The sequence below is a fragment of the Salvelinus namaycush genome, chromosome 26, assembly GCF_016432855.1.
Source record: "Salvelinus namaycush isolate Seneca chromosome 26, SaNama_1.0, whole genome shotgun sequence".
Classification (NCBI taxonomy): domain Eukaryota; kingdom Metazoa; phylum Chordata; class Actinopteri; order Salmoniformes; family Salmonidae; genus Salvelinus; species Salvelinus namaycush.
The window spans coordinates 15,791,854-15,818,751 of NC_052332.1; the positions used below are offsets into that span (position 1 = coordinate 15,791,854).

At 44.9% G+C, this 26,898-nt stretch overlaps 1 protein-coding gene across 1 annotated transcript; it reads right to left on the minus strand.

The window, feature by feature from the left end:
• Positions 1–525: 525 nt before the first annotated feature.
• On the minus strand, positions 526–26,679 carry LOC120021826 (cytospin-A-like). The gene is made up of 15 exons (XM_038965677.1): positions 26,574–26,679; positions 20,930–21,128; positions 20,645–20,807; positions 18,825–20,527; positions 18,462–18,669; positions 18,106–18,179; positions 17,695–17,864; positions 17,326–17,611; positions 10,568–10,646; positions 7,314–7,406; positions 7,030–7,147; positions 6,226–6,328; positions 2,924–3,040; positions 2,620–2,679; positions 526–1,934 (listed from the first exon to the last, which is right to left on the minus strand). The coding sequence occupies exons 2-15, from the start codon at positions 21,089–21,091 to the stop codon at positions 1,845–1,847; spliced, it is 3,426 nt and encodes a 1,141-aa protein (XP_038821605.1). The 5' UTR covers positions 21,092–21,128; positions 26,574–26,679; the 3' UTR covers positions 526–1,844.
• Positions 26,680–26,898: the final 219 nt, after the last annotated feature.

The window sequence follows — 26,898 nt, forward strand, 5'->3', positions numbered from 1 at the left end:
GGTAAATTAAATTGATGGGACATGATTTGGAAAGGGACACAATTTAAGGTCCCACAGTTGACAGTGCATGTCAGAGCAAACACCAAGCCATGAGGTCGAGGGAATTGTCCGTAGAGCTCCGAGACAGGATTGTAATCGAGGCTTTGGGACAAGTCTCTGAATGTCATTTGATGGCCCAGCCAGAGCGATCGAACATCTCTGGACAGACCTGAAAATAGCTGGGCAGCGATGCTCCCCATCCAACTTGACAGAGCTTGAGAGGATCTGCAGAGAAGAATGGGAGAAACTCCCCAAATACAGGTGTGCCAAGCTTGTAGTCATACACAAGAAGATTCAAGGCTGTAATCGCTGCCAAACGTGCTTCAACAAAGTACTGAGTAAAGGTCTGAATACTTCTGTAAATGTGATTAGTTTTTATTTTTAATAAATTCGCAAAAATTTCTACAAAACCAGTTTTTGCTTTGTAATTATGGAATATTGTGTGTAGAAAAAAATAACTATTTAAATCAATTTTAGAATAAGGCTGTAACGTAACAAAATGTGTAAAAAGTGAAGGGGTCTTAATACTTTCCAAATGTATGTCAACAATCATTCCTCCAAAGGACCATTCTATGGATTACATGTCATGAAAATCCCCAAAATCAGTCTATTTTCTTGTCCTGGTTTCATGAGGAATCACCCTTTGAAACCTTCAAAGTGTTTTTCATGGCATTGATGAAGGTTTAAACACATTCCATTTGAGTAAAGAGCCTCCCCTCCCCTCGTTGTGCTTTGAAATCAGTGAGGATTTGTGGAACAGTAAGGGGTGCCTTTACCGTAATGACAAAACTGTTAGCTTATCAGGTCAGCTCCCTGTGTTGTTCAGCCTATTTATGGATTGGTGTGCTACAGGGCAACTGACCTCACTATACACCCAGAGACTGGCCATGATGGCCAACCATCAGTTTCGTAGAGTTGACACAACAGACTGCTAGACTGAGAAAAATAACAAAATGTAAATGGTGTAAAAGACTTCAATGCAATTGACTTCTGTTACTAATGGTCAATGCTTATTGTATTGGCCAATTATGACAAACAAGAGACTAACATGGCACTGATTATTGTGAAGATCAAGATATCTTCATCTGCCAAACCTGTACATTATCTCTTTGGAATATATATATATCTATATCACAGCAAAGCATCGGGCTAAAACAGTACACAACACCTACCGTGACAGTTAAGCTGGACCCTCTATCAGGTAAGGCACACTTACCATTAAAGTCATTGCTCGGACAAAATGGGCAAAACAATTTTTAAAACGCTGTCCTGTTCTCTGCAGTATTCCAAATCCAAAAGCCATACCCACATTATTTTTCAGCTCGCTAAACATGTACTACCTAACTTGAAGTGTAGTGTTGGAGGTGATCATGGTGTTATTATAGGCTACTGCAGACAGCGCAGAGTTCACATAGGGCTGGAGTCAAGAGGTCAAAAGACTTGAGTATACAGGAAGTCACTGATCCAAGGGAAGTTGAACGACAGATGGGGGCTTGGTCAACACATTGTCCAATACCCAGGGCCTCGGTCTATCCATAGCATAGTCTTCGAGGGTTTCAGTCTAGCTGAGAAACCACATGAGCGTCCCAAGCCAAGAATTTGTAGAACATTGCAGCGTACACATGGAACATATTGGATGGAGTTAAGCGATAGCGCTTAAAATGTAGAACTCAGGGTCCCAGAAGTCTTTGCAGGTAGCATTAGCTGATGTTGCTCTAAGGTTGTCCAGTGTTGTGATGACAGCCCTGGCTCGAAATGTGGTCTGGGGTGTGCGGGGCAGCGAGGTGTTCAGGCTTGAAGACGGGTCACGTCTCAAAGTACTTGTAGATGGCCGTGACGTAGGTCATCACACTCTGCCAGTCAGGCCTCTCTGTGTACACCATCTCTCCAATGTCCTGAGAGAGTGAGTCAGAGAGAGATAATATGGGTTGCAATAAAAATGCTTAACACACTGCATAGTTTCTTTCGCTGCAAATTGTACGTGCAGAATATTCTCTGAGTAAGAGATGGTGAGGAATAAGCAAGCACTCCTCGTTTGGCCTAAGAGTAAGAAGTCACAATACTTTCCACCAGAGAAAGATTGAGAGGTGTTCCTGCCTCTACTTAATATCTAAATGGTCATATAATTGTCAAGAACACAGAGAGCGTGTCTTTTGTTTTAATAGCAAATCTCCTCCCCCTCTGTCGGCTCTCTGGAGTGTGTATTGGGGAAAACAGTGGGTCACCCAGCCTGTCTCTTGTTACGATGAAGTCAACTGGCCTTGGTGTGACACCGCTCCTAAATAAACTGGAGCTGCTTGCTATTGACATGAACACATCTTTTAAGGCCTCACAGGCTACAGCCGGCCAAACTATGTGACGTTGGTGTGCATTGCTGCTGTAGGTGCAACTATACATCAGCCCCGTCTTTCTGTTGCCCAGTCAAGCCTTACAAAGGGGAGGAAGTTACATGGAATGTCTCTCTCACCCCTCTCAAATAAAGCATCTCACTCATTTCATTCTACGCTTTTAGTGGTAGTCAAATATCCTTTCGTTCAAATGGTGGAGCCGTCTTGGGTTCCTTTTAGCTTGGACACCTACCAACGTGGACTTGATCCCGACACTTTCCGCGGCCTGGAAAGCCAGTGTGAAATTCTCCTTCTGAAAGAAAAGTGAGAAAATAAACGTTTTTGATGAACGAACAACAAAGTGCGTACATAACACAAATTTCCAAACACTCGTCGGGGCGGATTCCTGGACACAGATTAAGCCTAGCTATGGACTATAAAGCAAGCTCAATGGAGAATATCCATTGAAAATGCTTTTAAGTCCACGATTAGACTTAATCTGTGTCCAGGGACTCCACCATGACTGCCTTAGTTGACAGTGGGAGCCTCCATCTCACCTTGTCCTGGCTGGAGAGCTCCAGGTAGGGGATGTGGGCAGGCAGGTAGGTGTGGAGAACAGCACAGAAGGCCAGCCCGTCGTTCCAGCTGCTGCTGAAGTTGGTGATGTCAATGTTCTGCAGAGAAGGAGCATATCAGTAAGGGATCAATAAAACCACAGCCATAGGCTATCCTTATGTTTGACCATGTCATCCCAAACCACCAGCAACAACCGTAGATTACGCAAACTGTGTCTTTCAAGGGAAGTGGAAGAAGGAACATGTTTTAGCACACTCGTGTTTCTTCATACTGCCTTGCACTCGAGCGAGAGAGTTTGACTTCAACCTTCCGCACCCCCTTCTGCGTGCCCAATGAGCCCTGGTCAAAAGTAGTGCACGATATAGGGAATAGGGTGCCATTTGGGACGCAGCCCTGTCTACAGCAAAACAGCCCTCACATGTCTTCTAAGGGTCACAGGGAACCTGTGTCAGTTATCAGAGATGTTGCGTGTCAAGGGACATGGGGAGAAGAAAATGGTACAGATACCAGGGCGCCATTACACAAGGGATACCGCAGTGTGGAGCATGGAAGAGGAAGGGGGTGCCTGCTTACTCAGCCAATAGGCGTCACTGCTCTCTGTGGGAACCCAATTCACTGGCTCTCTGGGATCACAGCACCCGTCTCATTGGTGTTAACCAGGACTACACATGCTGCGGACAAAGGCACTCTAGTCACGCACTATGGTGAGTCACACTGGTTGCGTAGCTTTTCCAACTCGTCTTTTCCTCGGAACCTTCCCCCACACAAAAAGGTATGTATTCTCTATGCATCCCCTTTACCAGAGGAGTATATGAAGCAACGATGCATAGTAGAGTTCAAGCGACAGGAGGATCCCAGCAGAGAGCATTAAAGTATAATCTGTGGAAAAACAGGGCTGAGCTACGTTAGGAAAGGCTTGGCTGGTAGCAGTGTGTTTACAGTGAGCATGGCAGTGAGTGAGTCAACTGGCACGAAGCACTCCGAGCAGCAACAGAGCACGGGTAATGAACACATTAACTATGGGCCTCATGAAAACAATGCCACATAGGCCTATATACCGTATATATAAAAGAGAACAAGAGAGAACACTGTTTGGGGGGACCAATAGAAAATACAAACTACAAACTAGAGAGGCTATTTAGCATTGTAGCAAAGGCCTTGTCATTCCATTTCCCAGACTGAACAGCTAAGAACTCGTCGGCAACTCCGTAGGGCCCGCCCAAAAAAAAGAGGTTTATACAGTCGTGGACAAAATAATTTTCACAAAGTTTGCTGCTTCAGTGTCATTAGATATTTTTGTCAGATGTTACTATGGAACACTGAAGTATAATTACAGGCATTTCATAAGTGTCAAAGGCTTTTATTGACAATTACATGAAGTTGATACAAAGAGTCAATATTTGCAGTGTTGACCCTTCTTTTTCAAGACCTCTGCAATCCATCCTGGCATGCTGTCAATTAACTTCTGGGCCACATCCTAACTGATGGCAGCCCATTCTTGCATAATCAATTCTTGGAGTTTGTCAGAATTTGTGGGTTTTTGTTTGTCCACCCGCCTCTTGAGGATTGACCACAAGTTCTCAATGGGATTAAGGTCTGGGGAGTTTCCTGGCCATCGACAAAATATCATTGTTTTGTTCCCCGAGCCACTTAGTAATCACTTTGGCCTAGTGGCAATGTGCTCCATCATGCTGGAAAAGGCATTGTTTGTCACCAAACTGTTCCTGGATGGTTGGGAGAAGTTGCTCTCGGAGGATGTGTTGGTACCATTCTTTATTCATGGCTGTGTTCTTGGGCAAAATTGTGTGAGCCCACTCCCTTGGCTGAGAAGCAACCCCACACATGAATGGTCTCAGGATGCGTTACTGTTGGCATGACACAGGACTGATGGTAGCGCTCACCTTGTCTTCTCCGGACAAGCTTTTTTCCGGATGCCCCAAACAATCGGAAAAGGGGACTCAGAGAAAATGACTTTACCCAGTCCTCAGCAGTCCAATCCCTGTACCTTTTGCAGAATATCCATTTGTCCCTGATGTTTTTCCTGGAGAGAAGTGGCTTCTTTGTTGCCCTTCTTGACACCAGGCCATCCTCCAAAAGTATTCGCCTCACTGTGTGCAGATGCACTCACATCTGCCTGCTGCCATTCCTGAGCAAGCTCTATACTGGTGGTGCCCCGATCCCGCAGCTGAATCAACTTTAGGAGACGGTCCTGGCGCTTGCTGGACTTTCTTGGGTGCCCTGAAGCCTTCTTTACAACAATTGAACCACTCTCCTTGAAGTTCTTGATGATCCGATAAATGGTTGATTTAGGTGCAATCTTACTGGCAGCAATATTCTTGCCTGTGAAGCCCTTTTTGTGCAAAGTAATGATGACGGCACGTGTTTCCTTGCATGTAACCATGGTTGACAGAGGAAGAACAATGATTCCAAGCACCACCCTCCTTTTGAAGCTTCCAGTCTGTTATTCGAACTCAATCAGCATGACAGAGTGATCTCCAGCCTTGTCCTCGTCAACACTCACACCTGTGTTAATGAGAGAATCACTGACATGATGTCAGCTGGTCCTTTTGTGGCAGGGCTGGAATGCAGTGGAAATGTTTTTTTGGGGGATTCAGTTCATTTGCATGGCAAAGAGGGACTTTGCAATTAATTGCAATTCATCTGATCACTCTTCATAACATTCTGGAGTATACGCAAATTGCCATCATACAAACTGAGGCAGCAGACTTTGTGAAGATTTATATTTGTGTCATTCTCAAAACATTTGGCCACAACTGTAGTCTCTGTTGTAGCACAAAATGCCCATTTGTACCAACGTGCCCCAGCCCATGCCGTGGAGAGATTCAGCGAAAGGGAGAGAGAGGGCAGAGGAAGGGCCGGGACGTCGGTGAAGTCTAGCACACTTCCTGGAGAGGGTAAAGCCTAACTGCTACCATGGTAACTACACAGGGCAGTCCTTAATGCTTCCTGGTGGGTAAACATCTTAAAAGCCTGGAAGGAGTAAGAAGGGGCTCTGATTGGAAACGAACAGGAAGGAAACACAGCGTTTACCGTCTGTGTTTGCAGCTATTGGAGTAAGCGAATAAGGCAATGGCTCTATTGATCAAAACAGAGTAACGGTAATGATCTGATATTCTTTCCTGCATCTAAACCGGTTGAGAAACCAAAGCATTGTCCAATGGGATGGAGTAAGTACGGTGCGCTAGTTGGGGTGTGCATGCACGCGTGTGTGTCTTATGGCAGCCTGTACTCTCGACCCATTCCCCACCCTGTTAGTTAGTACCTGGTATCCTTCAGTCTTCTTCTGGCACCACTTGAGCAGGGCGTTCCTCTTGGATCCCCCGTACTCCCTGGCCAGTGCAGACAGGGCGTCTTTTCTCCCCTCCCTATGGACACACAGAAGAAATGAAAGAGCACACAAAGGGGTGTTTTACAGACACAGAGTAAGCCTGATCTTGGACTAAAATGCATTTTCTAATGGAGATTCTCCATTGAGCTTTATTTTTTTTGTCCAGCACCGGGCTTTATCTGTGTCCAGGAAACAGTCTCATCGTGTCTCTTTCAAAAGATGATCATCTACAACACGTCAGGGGGGACATTGAAAAACAAAAGAACTTTCATCCTATGCAACTATACTCTCCCAGCCCCCTGCATTCACCAACTAGCATGTCAAGATGGTGAACAATAGAATCCCTCCATGAGATTGAATTATTCAGAGAGAGGGGAATACAGAGATGGAGCTCAGGAACGAGAGGGAGATAGTGAAAGGAGAAAATTTGTCCTTTCAGTCGAGCCCCTCAGCCATTCAGAGCAGTGTGTGTTGTCAGCGGTCAATATATGGTTATCAGGTTGCAGCCAATTAGATTTCCAGTCAACGCCTCCCGAATTACCTGGCATTTCCATTTCGCCCCCTGCGTCCCTCTGTTAGACTGGACAATCAATCTGTCACTTTGCTCATCTACTTATTTGTTCATCTACAGGGCAGAGGAGCCATGGGACACAGACGCACACACAAACAGATAGTGACGCGCACGCTACACAGATACTGACGCACACAGACGGAGAGAGAGAGCGAGAGGGTACATACCGTAAGCGTCCCCTTGTGGAAGGGGGGACTGAGGCGGTGGGGGAGGAGGCTGCGGGGGAGGAGGTGTTCTCTAAGGAAGACATGTCTCTCTTCAGCTCCTCACTGCTCCTGCGAGACACTGGGGACACAGGTCACCGTTTCAGTAGTAGCTTAACACAGTGTCATCAGTACCACAATCATATTACTTTAACTATCAAGCCGCAATCAGGTCATTTGGAGCACACAGGCACAGATTTATGTTTACAGCCTCTGACACAGGTACATATGGTGGCGTAAACACACACCTGAGAGGGACTTGGAGGAGGAGTCCATGTTGGGGACCCTCTGAAGGGCAGAGGGGGTGCGGGTCCCAGAGGAGGCCCGGAACAGGTGATCTGCTGTTGGGGATGGAGAACACACATCAGTCCCCATTACTCTAAATGAACCCATAGGGGAACTAAGAGCCCTACCAGTAAAATAATCTAACTTCAGAGCCCAAGTTAAAACCTTCATTAATACCCGTTAATGCAAGCAGACTTTTTCCCGAAATACAAAAGCAGTGGGCTGCTTTTGTGCCAAGCTTAGTGGAAAAACAGTGTGAGCTGAGCTAGCAGCGGTGGCTCTAAATTAGCGTGTGAACGGGGGGCTAAATCCACCGTGGCACACTCCTATTTCTCCTGGTCCGCAGCACAAATGGCACCCTATTAAATGCACTACTTTTGACCAGGGCCTATAGGGCTCTGGTCATTAGTGATGCACTATACAGGGAATAGGATGCCATTTTCACCAAGCCCTGTTGTCTGTGCCTGTGGCCTCCCCACTGAGGGCTGCCTGCTATATGAACCTCATTTTAAAATGAAAGAGTATTAAGGGTCTGGGGCTGATGGGGGGGCTTCTGCCATTATTACACCTGACACTCAAGATAGAGGTCAATCGCACAGTCCTGGTGGGTCGGAGTTATCCAATCCCCTACCTGTCTGCTACACACTGCCCTAACGTTACAACCACCACTGTCCAAGCGATACCTCCTAGACGGCAGTCTTGTGGGGTTCTTCGCCTGAGATGTCACGGCACAGTGAGGAAACCTACTAAACTAGTTGAATGCCCTGACTAAGTGGAGAAGAGCATCTACTAAATGACTAAAGTGTCATGTGATTGCCCGAAATCGTAGTCGTCTGTTCTTTCGACCAATCAAATTAGTCAAAATATTACAATTCAATTTTTTATTAAAAACACCCTGTGTTTTAATGAAATCAACTATATGCATTGAGCTTGTCTGATGCTTTAAGCACACTGTTTGAAGAAATAGAACACAAATGATTCAAGAGAGCCAGAGATCAAGATAACCAGAAGAAACAATTAAAAACGCACATGCTGGGTTTCAGAGATTCTGCCGTTACTCTCCTGAAGTTGCCGGTAATAGGCTACAGGAGTCGGCAACCTTTCTCATGTGGAATGCCAATTTATCTTACCATTTCTACCGATCTGCGTGCCAGTTATGGTTTTCAAATGAACATTTTCGTGGAACAGTTATTTCATTTCATTTATAATAACGTCTTCATATCTCAAAATCATTGTAATGTGGTTAATCAGAACTCTATCCAAATCTATATTAAAATGATAAACCTAAAAAGTAACTTATTTGCCAACTATGTAAAAAATGCCTACATAAAGCCAACAAATAAAAACATTGCAGCCACAGGTAGAACATATCCTGATAAAAATTAACATCCTACAAATCACATTGGCTACACATGGCCTGTCTGTGATGAACTTGAAACATTATATCACCTATTAACTTGGGTCAGGCCTGAAGCTGACTCCAGCAATCTTGCAACATTGTATAAAATATTCTGGGCCTCAGAGTTTCCTGCACCAGTGAGCTTGGGACAGACACGGCTGTAGACTATTTGTGCTGTAGGCTATTCAGGTAGGCCAATTTTCAAAAGTTGACACACCTAGTCATTTAAGAGTTTTTATTTGGACTATTTTCTACATTGTAGAATAACAGTGAAGGCATCAAAACTATGAAATAACACATATGGAATCCTGGAATCATGTAGACAGCTTTGCACACTCTTGGCATTCTCTCAACCAGCTTCATGAGGTAGTCACCTGGAATGCATTTCAATTAACAGGTGTGCCTTGTTAAAAGTTAATTTGTGGAATTTCTTTCCTTCTTAATGCGTTTGAGCCAATCAGTTGTGTTGTGACAAGGTAGGGTTGGTATACATAAGATAGCCCTATTTGGTAAAAGACCAAGTCCATATTATGGCAAGAACAGCTCAAATAAGCAAAGAGAAATGACAGTCCATCATTACTTTGAGACATGAAGGTCAGTCAATATGGAAAATGAAGAAATTTTCAAATTTCTTGACAAGTGCAGTCGCAAAAACCATCAAGCGCTATGATGAAACTGGCTCTCATGAGGACCGCCACAGGAATGGAAGACCCAGAGTTACCTCTGCTGCAGAGGATACGTTCATTACAGTTATCAACCTCAGATTTTAGCCCAGATAAATGCTTCACAGAGTTCAAGTAACAGACACATCTCAACATCAACTGTTCAGAGGAGACTGTGTGAATCAGGCCTTCATGGTCAAAATTACTGCAAAGAAACCACTACTAAAGGACTCCAATAATAAGAAGAGACTTGCTTGGGCCAAGAAACACGAGCAATGAACATTAGACCGGTGGAAATCTGTCCTTTGGTCTGATGAGTCCAAATTAGAGATTTTTGGTTCTAACCACAGAGCAGGTGAACGGATGATCTCTGCATGTGTGGTTCCCACCATGAAGCATGGCGGAGGTGGTGTGATGGTGCGTTGCTGGTGACACTGTCTGTGACTTATTTAGAATTTTAAAAAAGGCAGCCTTTACCAACATTGCTACCACAGCATTTTGCAGCGATACGTCATCCCATCTGGTTTGCGCTTAGTCCCACTATCATTTGTTTTTCTACAGGACAATGACCCAAAACACACCTCCAGGCTGTGTACGGACTATTTGACCAAGGAGAGTGATGGAGTGCTGCATCAGATGACTTGGCCTCCACAATCACCTGACCTCAACCCAATTGAGATGGTTTGGGATGAGTTGGACCGCAGAGTGAAGGAAAAGCAGCCAACAAGTGCTCAGCATATGTGGGAACTTCAAGACTGTTGGAAAAGCATTCCTCATGAAGCTGGTTGAGAGAATGCCAAGAGTGTGCAAAGCTGTCATTAAGGCAAAGGGTGGCTACTTTGAAGAATCTCAAATATATTTTGATTTGTTTAACACTTTTTTGGTTACTACATGATTCCATGTGTGTTATTTCATAGTTTTGATGTCTTCACTATTGTTCTACAATGTAGAAAATAGTAAAAATAAAGAAAAACCCTTGAAATTAGTAGGTGTACAAACCTTTGACTGGTACTATATATTTGCTACTGCTCGACAAAAAAATGTATCTTGCTCGACCAACAGCCTACTGACCAAACAATCGACCAGTCGACTAATTGGAGTAATAACAGTTGTCCAACAGAATATAGTTGATATGAATGAAGACTGTTGTACCCACCTGGCATATTGAGGTCTGTGTAGCTGGACCTTTTATCCACCATGGAGGACAGGGGTTTGGGGGTTGACGCAGTGTGCCTCTAACACAGCAACAGAGGAGAATTAGACACACACAGTAGCATTTACAGCAATATTCTTCATTAAATGAGGACAGCATAGCTGAACTACTCAAAGTAATGAACTTCCTAATATTTTAGTCGCACCAAAGAAAAGTGATAGAGATAAAAAAAAATATATATATATATATTTCTTTTTAAAAGAGTGCAGTTGTTGAAAGTCCAAGGGCTTATATGAAAACCACAACAAAGTGTAAAAAAAATAAATTAAAAAAAGTTAACAAAACCTACTAATTATAAATGATCAGTAAACTTTGGGGTTTGTTAATTAAGGTGAAGTGTACCATAATTATGTAATGATGTTGGTGCTTAGTTTGAGCCACAGCGCAATAACGCTAACCTGAGCGCCATCCATGTTGTTTGTGCTGTCATGCCAACTCCTCGTCACGCCAAATATGGTTGGCTTTGCAATGACAGCGATGGAGTTGGCAAGACAAAGGCTAAACAGATGGGACTAGGCTAGGATAACTCATGGTGTAGTGGAAAAGGATGAAGGTCACAGTGCTTCCACTTCCAGAGTGACTTGAGCCTGTTTCCCTCTATTTCAGGGGCATTAAACTCATTTTGCCCCGGGGGCCGCATTGGGTCTTCAACGAGGTCCGGATGGCAGGACTGAAAATTGGTTAGATTTCCTCGCCGTCAAAATTTGCACAAAAAAAAAAAGATCCTCTATCCATCGTTTTTGGAATTTCCGATGCCCTCTGACTGTCTAGCTTTGATTTCGGTGATTATTAGCGAGCTGGACAGTCAAGAAACTATAGGATTTATTACTCAAAACTACCCGTGGGCCAGATGTTTGACGCCCCTGCACTGCTTTGTCCTCTCTGACTCACTGCACTACTCATTCTATTCCAGGAGGCCTGCAATTACTGACTTGGCACAAATAATCAAACCAATGATGAAACACGACACAAATATAGAAAAGGAGACATCAGCCTAATAACTACCAAGTTTGACCTTAAATACATCCAACATTTATTATTTTTAACATAACTTCTGAAAATAATTCTGAGGGACATTAGTCTATTTAGATTTTTCCTATGAGTTACTAAGAACTCCACAAAAGTGCAGTTTGGATATCTGTGTAATATACACAGTGTACAAAACATTAGGATCACCTTCCTAACATTGAGCTTCACCCCCTTTTGCCCTCAGAACAGCCTCAAGTCGTCAAGGCATGGACTCTACAAGGTGTCGAAAGCATTCCACAAAGATGCTGGCCCATGTTTCCACAATGGTGTCAAGTTGGCTGGATGTCCTTGGGTGGTGGATCATTCTTGATACACACGGGAAACTGTTGAGCGTGTAAAACTCAGCAGCGTTGCAGTTCTTGACACACTCAAGCTGGTGCGCCTGTCACCTATTTCCATACCCCATCCAAACAAATATTTTGTCTTGCCCATTCACCATCTGAATGGCACACATACACATCTCAAGACATACAAATCCTTCTTTCACTCTCTCCTCCCCTTCATCTACACTGACTGAAGTGGATTTAACAAGTGACATCAATAAGGGATTAAAGCTTTCACCTGGTCAGTCTGTCATGGAAAGAGCAGGTTTTCTAGGGCTGTGGGGGTCATGACAGCCGGTGATTGTCATGCAAATAACTGCCGGTAATTGACTGCCAATTAACATAAACATGTTTAGCATCTCCGGCTTCCACGCATAGCCGACAAGCCACTGCTGTAGACCTTTGGATTTATTATACTTTTTTAAAATGTAGATGTTCCATTTATACTGAAGAAAAATATAAACGTAGCATGTAAAGTGTTGGTCCCATGTTTCATGAGCTGAAATAAAAGATCCCACAAATGTGTTTACATCCCTGTTAGTGAACATTTCTCCTTTGCCAAGAATCATACCAAGAAGCTCATTAAACAGCATGATCCTTACACAGTTGCACCTTGTGCAGGGGACAATAAATGAACAAACCCCATTATGTCACACAACACAATGCCACAGATGTCTCAAGTTTTTAGGGAGCGTGCAATTGGCATGCTGACTGCAGGAATGCCAGAGAATTGAATGTTAATTTCTCTACCATAAGCCACCTTCAATGTAATTTTAAAGAATTTGGCAGTACTTCCAACCGGCCTCACAACCGCAGACCATGTGTAACCACGCCAGCCCAGGAACTCCACATCCGGCTTCTTCACCTGTGGTATCGTCTGAGACCAGCCACCTGGACAGTTGATGTGTAACCATTATTTAACTAGGCAAGTCAGTTAAGAAGCCTACCCCGGCCAAACCCAGACGATGCTGGGCCAATTGTGCACCGCCCTACGGGACTCCCAATCACGGCCGGATATGATGCAGCCTGGAGTCGAATCAGGGACTGCAGTGACGCCTCTTTCACCGAGATTCCTCTTTCACTGAGATGCTGTGCCTTAGACTGCTGCGCCACTCGGGAGCCTGATGAAACTGAGGAGTATTTCTGTCTGTAACAAAGCCCTTTTGTGGGGAAAAACTAATTATAATTGGCTGGGCCTGGCTCCCCAGTGAGGGGGTCTGTCATGTGAAATCCATAGATTAGTGCCTAATGAATTTATTTCAATTGACTGATTTCTTTATATGAACTGTAACTCAGTAATATCGTTGAAATTGTTTCATGTTGCATTTATATTTTTGTTCAGTATAATATAGCCTACACAATCAAAATAAATCATTATTTATTTTAGGCAGGTCTAAAGAAACATTATGATGTGAAGAAAATGTGGCCCATTTCAGAAGAACAGAATAGCATATTCTGAGTCGTCCTTATGTTAGGTCCTGACCTGGCTATGCCATATGTCGGTGGGCTACACTAGTTCACATAAGCAGGTAAGATTTGCTTATAATTCCTGTGGCATTATTTTATAATAATAATACAATTGAACATAGCTGAATAACATAGAAAGGATATTTTTCCCCAAACGATTTCCGAGGGAGTGGGCGGGTATTCTGTGTTGAGCGGTTAACAAAAGAAACATGTCCTCCTATATGATTCATTGAGTTATTCATGCAACTTCAGTTGTGATAAAAACATTAGAATGTATTAGAGATCAAAACATATAGCCTAAGGTTGCATGAGGCTACTCTCAGAGCAAGCACTCTGCTCTGTTTCTTGCGCAGGCTGCACACACTCCATCAGTCTCTCATTCAAAATTTGACAAGCACTTGATAATATTCTCACACATCAGACTTTCCTCAATTTAACCTGTTCTTTACATTATTTTAGAACCTCCCACAAAAATAAACACTTAACTAGGCTCTGTAGTCTATGGGCTCTCCAACTATGTTCCAGGGGTCCTAGGCCTTTAGGCTACGTTTGGAGCAACTTTAGTTGCGATACAAACCTTAGCAAAACATATGCTACATGATGCATGAAACTATGATAAAAAAATTGATTGCACACTCTGGGCATCATTCACAAGTGATAATATTCTCACCCATCAGACTATTCTCAATTTAAATATTGTCTTTACATATACTAAATAATACACTATATGGCCAAAGGTATGTAGACACCAGCTCGTCAAACATCTCATTCCAAAATCATGGTCATTGGGTTGCCCTTTGCTGCTCTAACAGCCTCCACTCTTCTGGGAAGGCTTTCCACTAGCTGTTGGAACATTGCTGCAGGGACTTGCTTCCATTCAGCCACAAGAGCATTAGTGAGGTCGGGCATTGATGTTGGGCGATTAGGCCTGGCTCACTCACAGTCGGCGTTCCAATTCATCCCAAAGGTGTTCGATGGGTATTTGGTATTTTATTACGATCCCCATTGCCTGTTGTAAAAGCAGCAGATACTCTTCCTGGGGTTGAGGTCAGGGCTCTTTGCAGGCCAGTCAAGTTCATCCAGACCAATCAACAAACCATTTCTGTATGGACCTCGCTTTGTGCACTGGGTCATTGTTATTCTGAAACAGGAAAGGGCCTTCACAAAACTGTTGCCACAAAGTTGGAAGCACAGAATCGTCTAAAATGTCAGTGTATGCTGCAGCGTTAAGATTTCGAGCCACTGGAACTAAGGAGCCTAGCCCAAACCATGAAAAACAGCCCCACACCATTATTCCTCTTGCACCAAACTTTACAGTCGGCACTATGCATTCAGGCAGGTAGCGTTCTCCTGGCATCCGCCAAATCTAGATTCATCCATCGGACTGACAGATGGTGAAGTGTGATTCATCACTCCAGAGAACACATTTCCACAGCGCCAAAGTCCAATGGTGACAAGCTTTACACCACTCCAGCCGACGCTTTGCATTGCGCATGGTGATCATTAAGCTCCCGACGAACAGTTCTTGCACTAACATTTCATCCAGAGGCAGTTTGGATCTTGGTGGTGAGTGTTGCAACCGAAGACAGACAATTTTTATGCGCTACGTGCTTCAGCACTCGGCAGTCTCGTTCTGTGAGCTTGTGTGGCCTACAACTTCGTGGCTGAGTCGTTATTGCTCCTATACGTTTCCACTTCACAATAACAGCACTTACAGTTGACTGGGGAAGCTCTAGTAGGGCAAAAATTGGACCAACTGACTTGTTGGAAAGGTGGCATCCTATGACAGTGCCACGTTGAAAGTCACTGAGCCCTTTAATACGGGCCATTCTACTGCCAATGTTTGTCTATTGAGATTGCATGGCTGTATGCTTGATTTTATACCCCTGTTAATCCATAAATCTATGTCCACATACTTCTGGCCATGTAGTGTATGTGTGAAATCATTTTTTATTTAGAAATGGGCCATTATCATGCACCATGGAACAGGGGAAAAATAATCAACAGTACGCACTTGAATAGCGAATGGCGGACTCGTTTCCCGTGGTTCATTTTCATGCCAGCCAGGTAGGTTACCCGGTTAGAAAGCAAAGCAATGTGCTTAATATTAGGAAAGTTGAGAAACAAATATAGCAGGCCTAGACTAAGAAAGCTGATGGAATCATCCTCTTTTTAATAGAGGCCATCAAAACTGTTCTCACGCAAATGCATAGCCTATAGAAATGTTGCGCAACATGGGCTTATAGGAACACTTATTTAATTCCATGTATCAACCAGCTATGCAGAGCTGGCTCTCACTGGGCAACAGGTGATCCTATTGTGCTCAAACTCTGAATTTCAAACCTCTCATGAACTGTTTGTTTAGATTTTCGATTGCATTTGCGTCAGAGTGATTTAGAGGGACAATAAAGCACTGAGTACCGGTCATTAGAGACGGCCGTTAGCAAGTATGGTATGTTACTATTGACCATCAGCGGCATCAGAGTGCAGTTTCCGAGAAGCCTAGTTACCGTGACTCAATGGTCATGTGGAATTTGACTGCGGTCATGACTCGTGACTGGTGGTAATACGGACACCGTAACAGCCTTAGGTGTTCCTTATGTTTTGTACCATCATTGTATAATCAAAAAATATCCTCATGTTGTAAAGCGCTTAATTTATTCTACACCAACCTAGACAGACAATATATCCGACCACTCAGGCCTGATTCATTAAAACGCGAGTGAGGGACGGGCATCTCCCAGGCGCCTGCTATATTGACCGCTCTCAAAATAAACTCTGCAGGGTAAATTAATGTTTCATGACCATCGTCTGTCTGCCATACAGAGCTTAGTTTCACGGAAGCGATTTTCCTATAGCTTGAACCAAAAATAACGCAGGCAGCGACCTTCCGATTCACTGAAAAGATAGGCTGCGCGCCAGACAGACAGAACCCACCGATCCAAATGAACGATGTTACATTTTCACTGGTCTCGGGGACAGAGTGATTGAGTGAATAGGCTCCCTGTGTATGTTGATTTACACTTTGGTGGTGGCAATATGAAGACCAACCAAAGGTATTTTGGTTTAAGGCTTCTTTTTAGAAGCCAGATTATAATTGTGAACATGTAGCCTACAAGAAAAAAAATCAATCAATTGCACTAACCCTAAACTTAGCCTGTAAAAGGAGTATGCCTAATTCAAGACACGTGGCTCTATTTCTGTGGAGACCGATCTATGGTGCCAATGATATCTAGAGCTTTCAGATGCTCTATTCCCCATAAGGTCAGACTTAGACTGGACTTGACACTCAGGGCCTTAGAATGAGCAAGGCTAACATAGCTGGCACTGGCAACCAACACAGGAACTTCACTCAAACAACATGCTGCAGTGGTAGCACTGAAAGCCTGCCTTAATTCACTGGTCTTGTGATGGTTAAAATGCCTCTGGGCCTGTTCTAACCAAAGGTTGGCCAAGACATTAAACTGAACCCATTAGACGTTAAAATGTTAATGTTCAAGAATCACCCTTCCTCATCCTCCATCCAACCCGACTTGACACACAAACATCCTGTTTTGTCACATAATGGTCATGTGCCACCTATTCAGAGCATAAATTCCAAGTTAACTTGAAGAGGACATCTTGACTGTTAGGGTAGAAACCTTCAGGAAGTCCCATCAGGTCTTGCATGGGTCTGGAATTCTCAGTAGTTCTACAAAGACAGGACTGAGGCAGGGGAACAACATGAAAGGAACGATAGAGGGGCTGACATCTAACAAACCAATCAGGATGGGGTTAGAGACCTACAGCTTCCTCCTTCTCAGGGGTGACCTGTGCTGCCTGGTGACCTGGTTCAGAATGCTGTTTATGGGCTACTGGTCTACCATGGGGTGTTTTTCTTACCTGTATGGGAGAGATAGCAGCAGCGGGTGGGGTTTTCAGAGGACTGGGGCTGAGGGGTGTACGGGCAACCATCGTGGTAACTGCTGGCACGGCTGCTGTGGGGGAGGTTGGGACTGGGCCTGCAGTGGAGGCGTTGTCAAAGTTTTTGATGAGGGTCTTAACGGTTGGAGAGGGCTCAGAGGAGGTAGAGGAGAGTCGGCTGAGACCCATGCCCTGCCTCAGGGCAGCTAGGTCCCTCTCAACTGCATTCATGTAGTTATACACCCTGCCCCTCTCTTCATCCTGCCTTTAGAGACATAACAGATGGTCAATATCTTTGACACAGGGAGATTGGAACACACACACGCAACAACAACAAAGACCACATACTTCTTGAGCTCCTCCAGCTCTTTGCTCATCTTCTCGTTCTTCTCCTGTGTGTCCAGTAGGCGGCGCCGCAGGTCCCCGATCTCCTCCTGAGCCTCGGACTTGATGTCGTTGGCGATGACCACCGCCGTCTGCAGGTCGGCCTGGAACTGACGCCACTCCATAGACTCCTCCTGCAAGGGGAGGTGTGAACACATATGGACACACATCACATGGGTCCCTATGGGCCCTGGTCAAAAGTAGTGCACTATATAGGGAGTAGGGATGCAGCCATGGGCTAACCCTAAGGGCCTTCACACCCATGTTTATTACAACTGTGTTAAATATCTTCATGTTATGTTCCATACAAGAGCAACATTTAACTCCGATATGGATGAGGCACAGGACAGTATTCCTCCCGCTTCCCCAAATTACCCGTAGCTTTCGATGCAGAATCTTGATCTCACGCTCCATGTCATGTTTTTGGTCCTGTAGTTTTTTGACGGAGTCTGAAAGAAAAATGATTAATGATTAAATGAATGGAGATGGGATAAACTGGCTTACTTGGCTGTGTTATAATGGTCCCGTGTCCCCACCTTGTGGTCACACATCAGGTTTATCCCTAGTCCATTTACCTGAGAGCTACCACATCCCAAATAGCACCCTATTCCCTAAATAGTTCACAAATTTTGACCAGAACCCTGTTGGCCTTGGTCAAAAGTAGTGCACTACAAACGGAATAGGGTAGGGTACCATTTGGGGATGTAACCTAGCGTCCATCCACCACTCACTCTCCAGGTCTGTGATCATGAGGTTGTCGTGGAGTTTGAGGGCTCGGTGTTGCTCCACCTCGTCCTCCAGCTCAAAAATGGTCTCCTTCATGTCAGAGACCTCTGTGTCCCTTTCCTCCAGCTCAGAACACTGCTGGGCCAGGGCCCGCTTCTGCTCAGCCAACTGCTTCTGCACCTCGCCACGGAACGCACGGAAGTCCTCCTCCAGCTGACGGGAGAATGGGAGATACATAGATGTATGTATGAGCACACGTGTCATAAACATACGAGGATATGAATTGGGAGAAATACTAACACGTAAAAAATATCCCGGACTGATGGAGAATCTGAATGGAAAGCGTTTTAACTATGAGAATGTGTGACCTTGCGGATGCCGTCCTGTAGCCTGGCGGCCTCGTCGTGGGTGTGGTCCAGGTCCTCCTGCAGCTGAACAGACTCAGCCTCTGCCCTCTCCTTGTCCCTCCTCTCGCTCTCCAGCAGGTGGCGGATGTCCGTCTTGTCCCCGGCGTTGTGGATGGAGTAGAGCTCAGCCACCCTCTGCCTCTCCTGCTCCAGCTGGACTCTGCACCGAGCCAGCTCCGCCTGCTCCCCCCCAGCCGCCTCCCTCATGGCCTCCAGCTCCGCGGCCGCCATCGCTCTTTCCCTGCGCTCCATATCAGCCTGCCGCTCTGCCATGTGCACCCGCTCCTTCAGCGCTGAGATGAGGCCCTGGGCCTCGGCGTTGTCCTGCTCGGCCATTTTCAGCGCCCCACTCAGGTGCTGCTGCACCCCCAGCAGCTGCTCCCTCTCGAAGTGGGCGCCCTGCGTCAGGTCCACATAGCGGCGCTCCAGTTCCAGGTAGCGGCCGCTCTTAGTGTCCTCCTCGTCGGCCGGGGCGTACGCCACGCGGTGCTCATCCAGCAGGCCCCGGAAGTAGTCCATCTGCCGGCAGTAAAGCTCCAGCCGGTCACCCTGCTGGCACAGGGAATCCACCAGGATGGTCCGCTCCTCGCCCAGTCGCTCGTTCTCTGTACTTAGTTCCTGGGTGATCTGCTGCAGGTCCGCCAACTCCTGTAGTGTGGCCTGGAGCTCCTCAGAGGTGCAGTGCTGGTTCTCCTCCATCTGGTGAATGCGCTCCGTTAGACAGGCCACCGACACCTCGCTGGTGTTGCCGCTGCTGCCTCTTCGGGAGCACTCGCCGTGAGTCGGTGGCCCGCCCTCTGACTCGGAGGAGGAGCCGTAGGCAGAGGCAGAACCAGAGGGGGCATCCAGGGCATCATCGCTGGAGGTGATTGGCTGGTAGGCTTCGCTGCATTCGCTGTCAGCCGCCTCAGGGGAGATGGCACACCGGGGGTCAAGAAGGTCTTCAGTAGAGCCGCAGGCAGAGCTGTGTGGGGAGACCCCCTGTAATAAAGAGGCCCGTGGGCACCCTCCATCTCCATCACTGCCATCGCGGGCTGGGGGAGGATCCGAGCTAAGGCAGGGGCCTTGCAGGGTCTTTAGGGGGCTGTCCAGCCTCTGCTCCAGGGAGAAACCCAGGGCGTTGAGCCGGTCCTTCAACATGCGGTTCTCACTCTTCAGCATGTTCAGCTCTCCGCGGATCCCCTGGTTCTGGTCCTGTAGCAAGAGCAGGGTGGATTCCACGTCTGCAGAGATGAGCGGAGTAGGGGCTTCTTTCTCCAGGTCCTGTGGAGGCTTAGCCTCAGCAGTCTCCTCTCCCTCGCCTTCCTCTCTGGCTCTGCTCCCCCCATCCTCTTCCTCCTCCTCGGGCAGGCCTAGCTGGACACGGATGCCCCGGAGCTCTGTGCGCAGGTGGAGGATCTCCACGTCTTTGCTCTTGGCCAGGCCCAGCAGGTCCTTCACCCTGCTCTCCAGGACCGTCTTATTGCTGAGCTGCCCGTTCGACTTGGACTTGCTCATACGGGACTCAGACTCAGTCAAAGTCCGGCAACGGACTCTCTTGGGCGGTGACAAGGCATCGGAGGATCCGGAGAGCTTCCTGCTGGTGGTGCAAGTTCTGGAGCGTTCCCGCAGTCCCTCCCGGGATGAACCAAGCTCCTTTACCACGGAGGAGGTCCCACGCTTGCCTGAGGAGTACAATACAGTACATTATTGAAGGTCAAGAAGTTGGCATTTTTATATGGGTCAGAGCTAATCACAAACAGAGCATAGTCTGTAAGTAGCTCTATGTGTTGATGATGTACCTGAGTTGGTCTTTGTCTTGCCCTCTGGGTTGCTGGTACCTGTAGTGGAGGAGTTTGAAGAGTGGACCGAGCTAGTCTTCTTCACCTTGGGAATAGTGCTGCTCCCAGCAGAGGCTCCACTGCCTACTGTTGTTACTGATGGCAGGTCATCATTGCTCTTCGCCTGGCCAAAGAGAAACATGACAGTTATCATACCAGCTATTGGACTTATAAAGATAAAAGGGGCTTCCATGGTTGTCGTTGCAGTATGAAGCCAGTGCTCGCTTTTGCCTTCTGCATTTGTACCTTAGACAGTGGCGCGGTGGCAGAGGTCTTGGCTGTATTCTTGCCGGCTGTGCCCATGGTGGTGGCGGCGCCCTCAGGCTTGACTTTCTCAACGGTCTGGGCCTTGGTGACTGCGGCTGTGGCTTTGGAGACACCTGCCACTGGCCTGGTTGCTTTCCTCATACTGGGCTCTCGGTTTCTCGGACATTTACAGCGCAGTCTGTGTGGAATAATAACACACAAGCACGCAGGATGAGTTAATAACAGGACGATGCGGTAACACATGCATGTATCAGAGGGTTTCTTGTTTCTTAGTCAGAGGAAAAACAATGTCATATTTTTGCACCATAATTAACCTCAGTCAACAACCTCGTACAGCTACTATAAATACTAAAGAACAAGACTGACAAACACTTAGCCTAAAAACTACAAGTGTTATAGGATGCAGCCCCTCTAAATACTAGTTTGTAAATCATTAGTTTTAAATCTATTGCAAGAACACTCAATTAGCCTAGATTGCCTTTTGAAAATCATGTTAGTTACCTGATGCCTGTGGTAGTAGTTTTCTTGGGAGAAGACATGGTCTGTGATCTAGAGGCTAGGTATTAGCTAAGGAGTTGCTCTCTAATCTGGAGTAGCGACTAAATGACTACAATTCTCCCGTGCTGCGGTCTATTTATGTTCAAACGCCAGCCAGCACTACCTCCTTCTCAGACACAAACACAGACCACATGGTGAGAACGGTCATTGGATGCAGGTTTGAAAGCACACAAAGCAAAGCGTGTGATTGGACGTCTCAAGCATGTAGCTAGCTGCCTCTCTCATCACATCATCATGAGGCGGTTGAACTGCGGCAGCAGTAACTGTGGTCTGGGCAGGCTGACTGGGCCTTGCCTTAAAAAGGCATGAGGAGCATTTGTGTGCAGGCCTATAACGGTGCCCAGACAATGAGAAAAATCCCTCACTTTAGTCATAACATTTCACTTTCAGTACAGTAGCTGGCCTTTGGAAGTATTCTACTACATGTCGACCTATGTCTGAGATGGCGACCCTCTTCTTGAAGACTGATTATTCAAATTGAACAGGCTACTCGCCATCACCTAGAATGAATCACATATTGCCTGCCTGATGAAGTCTAAGTCCCCCATTCACAGGTCAGTCCATTTATATAACAAGATAAATCTTGACAATTATGACCACTACTAAACATTTCCTCTCCTCAGCCCCCTTGTCTTTGAACTTGACCCGTTTGTACAGCAGACAAAACAAAGACGCCTGGAGACACACCGGACAGACAAAACAAAGACGTCTGGAGACACACCTGAGACAGCAGCCGACCAACATGGATCACTGGCTGGGATGGGGCATCCAGTAACAGGGAAAATCCTTCTAGCGCATCATGTTCAAACAAGAGGCTAGTAGACATCAACACCACACTGAATCAGACAGTTTCTAGAAAGGCTTACTTGAAACAACCCAACAAGACCAGTCAGACACAGAATGAGTGGCAGTGGTGACGAAATGACCTAATCTAGATCCTTCTGTAGAGTGAAGCATTATGCTAAATTATTTACAACCACTACCAGAAGAATCTTGCCATTTAAAAAAATATATTTAAAAAATAAATACATAGGCCTAGCCTAAAATACAGTAAATAAACATCAGACTGGCCATGGTGAGCTTCATGATATTAGTACCAGGGGGTCAGGGTAGACATTCTTCCCTGAAGATGGACCGGACAATAACAGACTACGAAATCCTAACATAACCTAGCTGGAATTCTGGACTTCAAGAGGAGAGGGGGATGGGACGACATGGTAATAGCCACTAGCAGCTAGAAGTTTCCACCAACTCTTAACTCAGCTGTGTGTGAGAATAGGATATACTCCCTCATTTCACATTTAGTCACACACACAACGAAACACGTACAGCCAACTCAGGAATTTCAAATGGTAGGGCAGTCAGTCAGCAGATGTATTTCTGTTGTTTCAAGTCCACATCTTAAATAGCTTCGCCCATAAAAAAAAAAATTAAAAAGGAGAAACAAATTTGACTGATCTGAAATAGCCTATAATTTAAAGCTTTCTTAATGCACTCTTAGCCTACAACTTGAATCAGTTGCCTATGATTCAAATCTAATTTGATGCTAATGCAATAAGTGGACAGGCCCAGGGCGAGCCAGATTCTAATGATCGAGCCTAACCTTGAGTGAGCCACTGAATGGGTAAAAGTCAGCTGAGCTTAGTCTTGAGTCTTTGGATCCCCACTGAGCATGGCTTACTCAACTCAAATTGTATTTGTCACATGCGCTGAACAACAGGTGTAGACCTTAGCGTGAAATGCTTACTTACAAGCAATGCAGTTCCACGAAATAAGAAAATATTTACAAAATAAACTAAAGTAAAAAATAAAGTAACAATAAAATTACATAACAAGGCTATATACATTGGGTGCTGGTACCGAGTCAATGTTCGGGAATACAGGTTAGTCGAGGTCATTTGTACATGTAGGTAGGGGCAAAGTGACTACTGTAATTTCCTATTGACCTAATTAAAGCCAATACTAAATCAGACCAGATAGTTACTGGAGGAAGTGAGCGAGGACTATGCATAGTATGGTTTGTACTAGGCCTATATAGATTGGTGCTGCTGAGGCTGGAGAACGGACAGGCTTTCGACACAATCACCAGGAAACAATGCTGATAACTAGAGAGTAGAGAGAGGTGTAGAGGACAAAGGGTTGTATGGGGGGGAAATTGTTGGAGATCAGCTGAATGATACAATCATGTTGGTTGATGACTACCAGTTAGACTAAGTGAGCATTGTTTGAGTACAACTCGGGTCTCTCACACAGGATGGTAACAACTGCTGGTAACACTGCTGAATCCCACAAATGAACCTCAAATCAATATGCGCCAGGTTTTCAAAACACTGCTGTCTTCTAAGAGGCCATCTGCACCATTATTTACGGCACCAGATGGCTCCTGACAGGTACCCTATCATATCAAGAACACCCGAGCTGAGCATCACAGAAGAGGAGGAATGCATAAGGAATGCTGTCACAAAACCCAGAACATGATTCACTGTCCATGCTTATATAGAGAATAGGCCTACATTTGCTGCTCCACAATATATTTAAGCTGCACTCTTTCAATGTATAAACAGAGAGAGAATAAAATCATACATTAGATAGGCAATAGAGAGACTAGCCTCAAATTCCTCATCTTGCTCCTAAAAACCATGCCCTAATTAGAGTGCTGCCTGGCCAGCCTGGACTCAGACTAGACGTAACATTGTAAATGTAAATACGGGGCAGTCAAATGTGACTCGTTTCAGGAAACTAGGCATATGGCGCACGTCATTACTTCACAGGAGAGGCATTTGCGTGTAAACATGTATTTTTTTAAATCAAAAAGCGTTTTTTGGGGGTGCAGAAATGCCTTCTGGAACATGTGAACTTGCATGTGCTTTAATAACAAACTTGTACTCCATCCGTAAATACAAATAAAGTTGTTAAATTATGAGCCTAGTTGGTTTAGCCATGGAAAAAGACAGGAACTTTCCCGCTAGCCATGACTGGCTAAGATAATGGATGGGCTGGACCTGCCGGGAGATGAGTTTGGATTGGTCTGCCATGTAGCGTGCTTCTGTCTATAACGAGAGCTGCTCAGTATGTGTTAATAGTCCTATCTACCGCACTGTTTTGAAAGACATAACGTTAGCCATCGAGAACTACAAAAAAAGTTTTGCTACCTTTCTCAACAACATTGATGCCCTGAATTTAGCAGGCACTATCGACAGATCAGTTGGAAAAAGTGGTGGTCTACTTTCTGCACACACCGCGGTCAGTGTGAACTGGAGTGACTTGACAACGCTGGCCTAACAAGATGTAGCTACAAACAAAACAGAGTTAAATGGTTCCAGTCTGCTATCCATGTATTCGGGTAAGAGTCTAGCTACATTTTCAGACAATATACATTTCTAATTTTGTCAAAAAGTATTTTTCTTTGCAAGTTAAAGCATACTGTTCGCTAGTTAGCGAATGTTAGCTTGCTGGCTCGCTAGCATACATTACGTGTATGATCTGTGCAGTGATATTATTTGAGTCAGAAATTAATTTGTATTGCTAGTTACAGCCTAATGTTAGCTAGCTGACAATGAACCTAGTTGGTTAACTCTTTAGCTACCTGCAGATTCATACTACAGCCATGACAATGTTTGTATTGATAGTAGGAGGAGTTTGGATGATGCCAGTTCATTGTTTAGCTAGCTAGCTACATGTCTAAATAAAAGACTCCACTTCATCAGATGTTTACATAACCCATCAAATTAGCCAGGTGTGTCTGGGGTTGATTACAGATGTTGCTGGGGGGGGTGGTTATAGCATTTCGTCCACATGACCCATCAATTTAGACAAGTGTGTCAGGTATCCATCTAATAATTAAAATATTTATAAAATATTTATCTGGACACTTTCTGTTTTTGATATTGCTACTATGCAAGTAACTATTTCACTGTACTGTTTACACTTTCTGTTTCCTGTGCATGTGACAAATAAACACACATCTTATTTGATATAGTGTGTGTTTACAGTAACGGTAATGTGAATAACAACATGACCTGCACCAAAATCAGATTAGGATATAGGCCAAGGACTAGATAAAGTGTATTTTTACTTTATCCTTATTGTAGGCTACTACTTTTAGTTTTGAAATCTTTGGTTGTTTACTAAACTACTCACTCTGTTTAGCACATGGCCTCACATGTGAATCCTTAAAGAGATGGGTGGGACTAAGGTTTAAGAGGGTGTGAACCATGCTGAATGGGTGTAGACAAAGAAGAGCTCTCCAGTAGGTGTGCTGGGCCATTTAATCAAAAGTGGGGTTACAAGTTTATCAACATTTAAAGCAAAATTACTTTCCCCATTGTTCCTCAACTGCTGTGTATGATTTAGCATCTTCTAGTTCGGAGTATCTACATTTATCCAATGTAAAAAACAAAAATGATACATTTTGCAACGTCAGACCGAATCGAGGCGGTCAGTCACAAATTAGTATGATATGTTACGTTTAGTATGGTTACATTAGACATATGGTTACATTACTTATGGCAATAACGAAGGTTGGTTGGCGTATAATGGATCACAACACACAAGTCACTGGCAGTGCACTGACGGACAAGATAAATTGAGTAAAACTGAGATTAAGTTGTTATAAAATGCCACTGCCTAAAGAAAACAAAACCATCTGTCATTATAACGTTATGCCATTCGGAACTACGGGAGCTGACGCTATAGCGTATAACCAACGACGCTATAGCTATAAACATTTGTTACGTGTCCCAACTGGAAATTATGACAACTAGCTAACGTTTGCTCCTCAAGTAACGTTAGCTAGCTGACTTAGCTAGCGTTAGCTAGCTGACGAAATCAAAGAGAGCAAAGACAAAGGTAATTTATTTTCTATTAGGTTAGCTAACGTTAGTTAATTAACGTTAGTTAGCTAGATACGTGTGGTGTATTGTTTCGATACTGTTACATTGTAACGTTAGCTAGCTAATTATCAGAGACACTGCTGGCTCGATGAAGTTAACTAACTAGCTAATGACCTAGCTACAACAAGCAAGCAACATTAGAATAAAATAAAAAAACGTCCAACCCATTTTACCTGGAATTCGTTCGTTCACACCAGCGATAATCGGTTTGAAATTACAATGTCCAAATATTGGTAATTTCATGCACTCCATCCCCGGCGTCCCACCCTTGCCTCTTTCTCTTCTCTTTGACAGGACGCCGACACAGCACGGAGGTAATCATTACGCCGATTGTGTTGTCAAACTGAAAACGCAAACGAGAGTTTCTATTGGACAAATTAAGGTAGGTCCCGCCTCGCTTCATTCCATTAGCTCTGTTTGCTTCCGTTTGGTTCTTAAACCGTAAACGGTTTGTTTTTTTGGATCCCCATTAGCTTTTGCAGCAGCAGCAGCAGCTAA